At 39.2% G+C, this 7,500-nt stretch overlaps 1 protein-coding gene across 2 annotated transcripts in view; it reads right to left on the bottom strand.

The window, feature by feature from the left end:
• Positions 1 to 7,500, bottom strand: part of LOC143290458 (multidrug resistance-associated protein 1-like) — a 76,432-nt gene that overhangs the window by 56,495 nt on the left and 12,437 nt on the right. For both annotated transcript variants that reach the window (XM_076599907.1, XM_076599906.1), the window contains exon 2: positions 6,559 to 6,775. In XM_076599907.1, coding sequence (XP_076456022.1) covers positions 6,559 to 6,696 — 138 coding nt within the window. In that variant the 5' untranslated portion in view covers positions 6,697 to 6,775. The remainder of the gene's footprint in view (positions 1 to 6,558; positions 6,776 to 7,500) is intronic.

The raw sequence follows: 7,500 nt of genomic DNA, 5'->3' as shown, positions 1-7,500 counted from the left end.
TACCCAGCCCTTGTCTTATCTGTGAAGCCAGCTGTCTGCATGTGGTGCGGTCATATCCTTAAAATGGCAACCGCTCCTTAACATTACTTTGAAAAAAAAAAAAAATAAATAAATAAAAAGAGGTATCTTGATGCATTCTGGCAATGTCGAGAAAGTATTTATTTTGTTACACGCAATACTTTACAATCAGCACACAGTACAAAAAATGCGTTTTATTTTATTACACGCAAAACTTAACAGGTAGCACTTAATGACAAAAAAATGTTTTACTTGTTACACGCAATAGTTTACAGTCAGCCCTTCGTACAAAAATTGTGTTTTATTTTGCGACACGCCACCTAACTTTTTAGTCATGCCCACAGTGCCTATAAGACTGTTAACTCTCTCCATACGAACGGCGAAAAAGACGACGTTAACAGCGTTTCACCACAATTACCATCATCAAAATATTGCAAGCGGAAGGCTCTTATACTGAAGATGTGAATGTTGACAAAGAATAACACAATTCTCACGACGGAAGCTAAAGGTTGGGTCATTCAGACACCCACTGGACATCCGAGGGGTCTGTGTAGAGGAGAAGAGAGGACTGGCCGTACTGAGTGAGTTAAAACAATCAGTGAACAGGCCTACTTGATAAAACAGTCCAACCGCGTGCACATGAATAATATTAAATAAAAGATTTATTTAAAGATATTTTCAACAGAAATAACCTTCTGACGTTCGACGGAATAATTTTGTAAAGAGGGCCGGGTGATAATTCAGGAGCATCTGATAACCGTACAGAGTTTGTTTTTGTATTGTTTTGTTGTTGCTGGTGTGTGTGCCTTTTTTTTAATTCAACGCCTTTTCGCTTTGAGTGATATTAGACGTGTCATGTGTGTGTGTGTGTGAGTTTGTGTGTAGAAGATGAGAGTGTGGTGGAGATGGTACTTAAAGGGGGATATACAGAGTAATGATAAACGAGAAAAACAGAAGCAACAATTCGTAAAAATCTGTGAAACAGCAATTAACAACATTAACGAAAATAAAAACAGAATTGAGGGTCGCGTCATAGCAACACTCCTGTTGGACTATGTAACAGGGATTCAGCAATTTCGAACAACAGTAATTGGTTGGACATTCTTTGTTTCATGTTTTGTTCGGACAATTATCAGACTTTGCATGACTTTGAAAGTAACCTAATAATCCCCTGACATTGAAACAATATATGATTTCGTGTGATCTGTATACCACATACACAACAGTAACTGGTTGGACATTCTTTCTTTCATGTTTTGTTCTGAAAATTATCTGATATTACATGACTTTGGAAGTAACCTAATAATCCTCTGACATTGAAACAATATATGGTTTTGTGTGATCTGTATACCACATACACAATTTATGTTTTTGCTAAACTTTGTCTTGAAAGCATTCAGTCTTACACGAGACACCAGAGAGGTGACCAGTCTGTAATAGTACGAAGAGAAATCCATCATTTTTGTTGTGTAATTTCAGTTGTAAACCTCTTTTCCTTTGGATATGAGACCCTGTCATCAGTACTATCTTGACATCTGCTCCATATTGAAGACTCTAACGGTCTGCAACATTCTGAAACTGATTGCTGAATAAGTATTTCAAAGGTATTCTCTATTCTTTGTGCACCGTTATAAGCTGCTCTGTCGGCCATTTCATTTGAGTAAATACCAATATGAGAAGGCACCCAGCAAAATTTTGTGAATTTGCCTTTGGCTGATAGAATGTGCAATAAATAATTCATTTCAAAAATAAGATCTGGTCGGGCTTTTATATTGAATGATTCTAATGCATGCAACACTGATTTTCAGTCTACCAATACAACTACTCTGAGTGTAGTTACTGGGAGATTTATCAGATATTCCAATGCAAGCATTATAGCAACGAGATCAGCTGTAAATATAGATAGTCTACTTCCAAGATAAGATGACCTTTCAATTATAAGTGTAGGAATTACAAAGGCTGCACCAGTGTTTGTATTTTCAAGCACTGAACCATCTGTAAACACTTGAAGGTGGTTTTTATACTTTTCATAAAGACGGGTGTTTGCATTCACTTTCGCAATGTTAGTATTTTCATTCTTTTTCTATCACAATAGTATAGTGTATCAAAAGCTTGTTTCTGTGTCTCTCATACTGGTATGGGTGTGGGAGTATATGATACTGCCACGTTTTTTGCATCTATTCCCAAACTTTCTATTAAGTCAGAAAACATTGCGACGGGCGCAATAGCCAAATGGTTATTAAAGCGTTGGACTTTCAATCTAAGGGTCCCGGATTCGAATCTCAGTGGCGCCTGGTAGGTAAAGGGTGGAGATTTTTCCGATCTCCCACGTCAATATATGTGCAGACCTGCTAGTGCGTGAAACCCCTTCGTGCGTATATGCACGCAGAAGATCAAATACGCACGTTAAAGATCATGTAATCAATGTCAGCGTTCGGTGGTTTATGGAAACAAGAACATACCCAGCATGCACACCTCCTAAAACGGGGTATGGCTGCTTTCATGGCGGGGTATAGAAACAAAACGGTCATACACGTAAAATGTTACATGTCTGTCTGAATGTGTATGTGTGCGTGCATGAAATCTGATTGAATGACATTGGGAACAAATGATGAGCGCCCAATGGCAGCCGTCAGTCGGCTCTACCCAGGTAGGCAGCCTGTTGTGTAATTGACCCCGTGTTTGTAAAGCGCTTAGAGCCTGGTCTCCGACCGAGGATAGGCGCTATATCAGTATCTGTATCAAACCCCCTCTCTTGGGTGCTTCCGGTGTTAGATAACATGTCGGTTTTATCAGTGGATAGTGATAATCCATTTTCAAACATGTATCGCCCAAGGCTGTTAAGATCAGCCTGATATAATCTCCTAATGTAATATTGTGTTCTTTGTGGCGTTGACTTTTTCAGGCTTACGTTCACCCACAAGCAAATAGCATCAATATATTGTACCAACATTTTTGACATTGCTCCTGTATAAGGATACTAAATAGGATGGGTGCTATGATTGATCCCTGTGGAATTCCCATGTCTGGAGTTCTTGGCGTCGAATATGCTGTTCCCATTCTAGCTTGCATAGTTCTATTTGATAAAAAGCACTTGAAATAATTGTACATGTGTCCACTTAGGCCTAATGTTTTCGGTTTTAGCAATAACTGTTTGTGCCACATTTAGTCATATACCTTTTTAACGTCAAAGAATGTTGCCAGAACACTTTCTATACGAACCAATTATTGCTTAACTTGAGTAGATGATTTAATCAAATGCTCTATCGCAGATCTTCACTTCCGTTCTGTTTTTTATATAGATTTTATATTTTTATATTTCATTTTTCACAGCTTCCTCACAGGCGTCATTCCACCAAACGTTACCAGAATGTTTCGCTGATCTAATGGTTTTTCATTTAGGGACTGATAAGTCTGCTGCTGACAAAACTGTATCTTTCAATGTAAGAATCTGGGAGTCAGAATTTTCGTTTATTACGTGTTCAAAGTCTTGAGAAGCGATAATTATCTTGAATTTATCCCAGTCTGCAAGCTTGTAATCATATTTTGGGATTTTGTCCTGTACTTGATTACTACTGTGAGTGTTTTCTTTTGATATAATTATTCATAATAAATGGTGGATGATCACTACCTAGTGTATCTTTATAAGTTTTCCATGTGCAAGATGGCACGAACTCTGGTGATATCAGTGTCAAGTCTACAGCGGTTACTTTATGTTTTGATACGTCTAGTATCCTGGTAATACTACCATCGTTTAGAAGATTAAAAGCACTATCAACTATATTTTCGACCAGACGATTACTGGTAACTGTATTACAATCTTTTTCCCAGAAGGGGGAATGGGCATTTAAATCACCCGCTATCAGTCACTTGCCACTATGGTGGTCTTGACTGGAACGTACTCATTCCGTGTTTTCATCATTTGGGCCCTTGGGTAAATAAACCGACATGACATTCAACATCATGAAGTTACTAGAAGTATATCGTAGGCACACATCCGTGAATATCAACGATACTTTTGGCAAATGGTGGTGCACAAATATTGTATTCCAACTCTTCGCGAATGTAAATTGCAGTATAGATATTTCTGCTGGAATCCCCTAGTTCATACACTGGCGGATAATGATAATTAAGAAAACTGGGCACCTTGACTGATATGATATTTAACTCTCTCCATACGAACGGCGAAAGAGACGACGTTAACAGCGTTTTACCCCAATTACAACCATCAAAATATTGCAGGCGGAAGGCTCTTATACTGAAGAGGTGAATGTTGACAAAGAATCCCACAATTCTGGCGACAGAAGCTAAAGGTTGGGTCATTCAGACACCCACTGGACATCCAAGGGGTCTGTGTAGAGGAGAAGAGAGGACTGGCCGTACTGAGTGAGTTAAAGATTGTAGTATCTAGACTTCATACTGTTGTGAGGCAAGACGATGCTTTAAATGTGTGTATATGTGTTTGTGTGTGTATGTGTATGTCTGTGTGTGTGTGTGTGTGTGTGTGTGTGTGTGTGTGTGTGTGTGGACTTAGGTATTCAGCAAGTTTTGACATTTTCCAATCGTTTAATACACGCATTATTTTGTTCGTTACTGCGCACTACATTTTCTTGATTTGGTCATTATCACAATCGGACCAACGCCTTTCAATAAGCGGTGTGTTGTGAATGAACAAATGTTATTGCAACAGCCGCCATTGCTAACGTTTCCTATTCATATCGCCCTGACGCGGGCATTGATACTGGGTAATAACTCTTCGCCAACACTTACTTTTATCAACTGTTCCATGCAATGCAGCAGTAAAACATCAGATCATCAGGCGTCAGAAAAGCGTCCATACGGTACGCCGTGTTTTAATTAACTCGTGGTCTGCGGCATCGGTTGAGAGAACAACAAGAAAAAAAAGGAACAACAAACGTCGCATATTTGGCCTACAGTAACATGCCACTTCAATGCTTATCTGCCTGACGTGTGTGACACAGCTGGCCTGATCATTTCTGCTCTCTAACTTTTGTTCACAATCGATTATTTGAATCCCGAAGCATTAGGCATAATGATGAAACTGTGCGTCGCTCATTTCAATGATTGAATTGTATATTTTTCAACTACATATAGTTTTCTGTTTTCAATTTTCCGTTATGGTCACAAATAGATAATTAACATGCATCTCTCTCTCTCTCTGTCTCTCTCTCTCTCTCTCTCTCTCACACACACACACACACACACACACATATATACATACATATATATATATATATATATTATAATTATACATATATATACATATATATATATATATATATATATATATATATATATGGGGGGGGGGGTAGAGAGAGGGTGTGAGAGAGAGAGTGAGAGAGATAGATAGATAGAGATAGAGAGAGACAGACAGAGGGTGAGAGAGAGAGAGATTTATATATATATATATATATGTGTGTGTGTGTAGAGAGAGAGAGGGAGAGAGAGAGGATGCACTGAGGATGGTTTAACTGTCAATTCGCCCATACAATGGAGTGAGCATAAGAAAATATGAAATTACCAGAATAATATACATAATTGTCGACATGGAACCGCATTCACACCATCACCACTACCTCCGCACCCCCACCCCACCCCCACCCCTCTCAAAAACAAAAAACAAAAAGTCTTAAGACTTATACTTTGTAATTTGAGTAGCATTTTCTATCAAGAAAAAGAAGACTTTTTGTTTGAATTGTTTCCAGTCAAAGGTATGTATAGTAACCATTTTGTTTGAAGCTGTAATTCATAATTAGGCCTACTTCACATGTGGCCATTCCTCTTCCATTTTGTATCTTGAGATACATAGACAGGTCCTTGTTTTCTATTTCATTCGGGGAAAAAGGGAACATGTCAGTGTGCAATTTTTTTTTTTTCTCATAACATTTGTGATGATTTCAGATTTTGCAGTTTGATGAGTCCATTATAAAGTGAACTTATCCAACAGAGTCAGAAGCATATATTGAACATCAGATGTAAGTGTAGCCTGTTTTATTCAGTGAATGTTATTGCTAGGGAGCGTACAAACTGCCGCCTTTGCATTGCTATCTGCTTTCAGGATATCATCAAGAAATTATAAGTCATCACTACTATGATAAACACACACACACACACACACACACACACACACACACATATATATATATATATATATATATATATATATATATATATATATATATATATATATATATATATATAAACCCATTTCACGAACCTCATGCTTATTTGCTGAATGGTTTATGATTTTCTGAGCTATGTTTTATTTGTACTAAAACATTATTTTGCACACTTGCCTTTCACAGCACATTAAAAAGAAGGGGTTTTGATAAATGACAGTGACAGAAGAAATCGTCACTCTCCCTCTCTCTCTCTGATTCAAACACACACACATACACACAAATGTACACACACACACACACACACACACACACACACACACACACACACACACACGCAATCTGACATGTTGACGATCTAAATAAAAAATGACCACACACACAAAAAAAATCCTCTTACGAAGAATGCTTCCCCACAAAAGGCATCCAGGCCTGTCAGCTGGACGTGGTCAGTTGGGGCCGCTGTGCTGCTGGTCAGCGGGTCCCCCCGTGTGGAGGACAGAATGTCCAGTGACTGGGTACTGGTCAGCGTGTCCATTATTCTTGCCGCTTTCCGGTGGCGAACGAGTCACAAGACCGTGCGCTCCACTATTCTCCCTGTCACCACGCTCCTTGAACTGAACACACAATTCATACACAGACACTCTTCAAAAACAAATAGTCCCGAGCACACGCTGTGAGAAACAGACAGTCCACACAGACACTGAGTAACAGACAGTCCACACAGACACTGAGAAACAGACAGCCCACACACTGTAAAAACAGACAGTGCACACACTGTAAAAACAGACAGTCCACCACACACTGTAAGAACAGACAGTCCACACACTGTAAGAACAGACAGTCCACACACTGTAAGAACAGACAGTCCACACACTGTAAGAACAGACAGTCTATACACTGCAAGAACAGACAGTCCACACACTGTAAGAACAGACAGTCCACACACTGCAAGAACAGACAGTCTACACACTGCAAGAACAGACAGTCTACACACTGCAAGAACAGCAGTCTATACACTGCAAGAACAGACAGTCTACACACTGCAAGAACAGCAGTCTATACACTGCAAGAACAGACAGTCTACACACTGTAAGAACAGACAGTCCACACACTGTAAGAACAGACAGTCCACACACTGTAAAAACAGACAGTCCACACACTGTAAAAACAGACAGTCCACACACTGTAAGAACAGACAGTCCACCACACAAAGTCTACACACTGTAAGAACAGACAGTCTACACACTGTAAGAACAGACAGTCCACACACTGTAAGAACAGACAGTCTACACACTGTAAGAACAGACAGTCCACACACTGTAAGAACAGACAGTCCACC

Source organism: Babylonia areolata, chromosome 15, assembly GCF_041734735.1.
Source record: "Babylonia areolata isolate BAREFJ2019XMU chromosome 15, ASM4173473v1, whole genome shotgun sequence".
Taxonomy (NCBI): Eukaryota; Metazoa; Mollusca; class Gastropoda; order Neogastropoda; family Buccinidae; genus Babylonia; species Babylonia areolata.
This window is presented reverse-complemented; position numbering and strand designations above follow the sequence as displayed.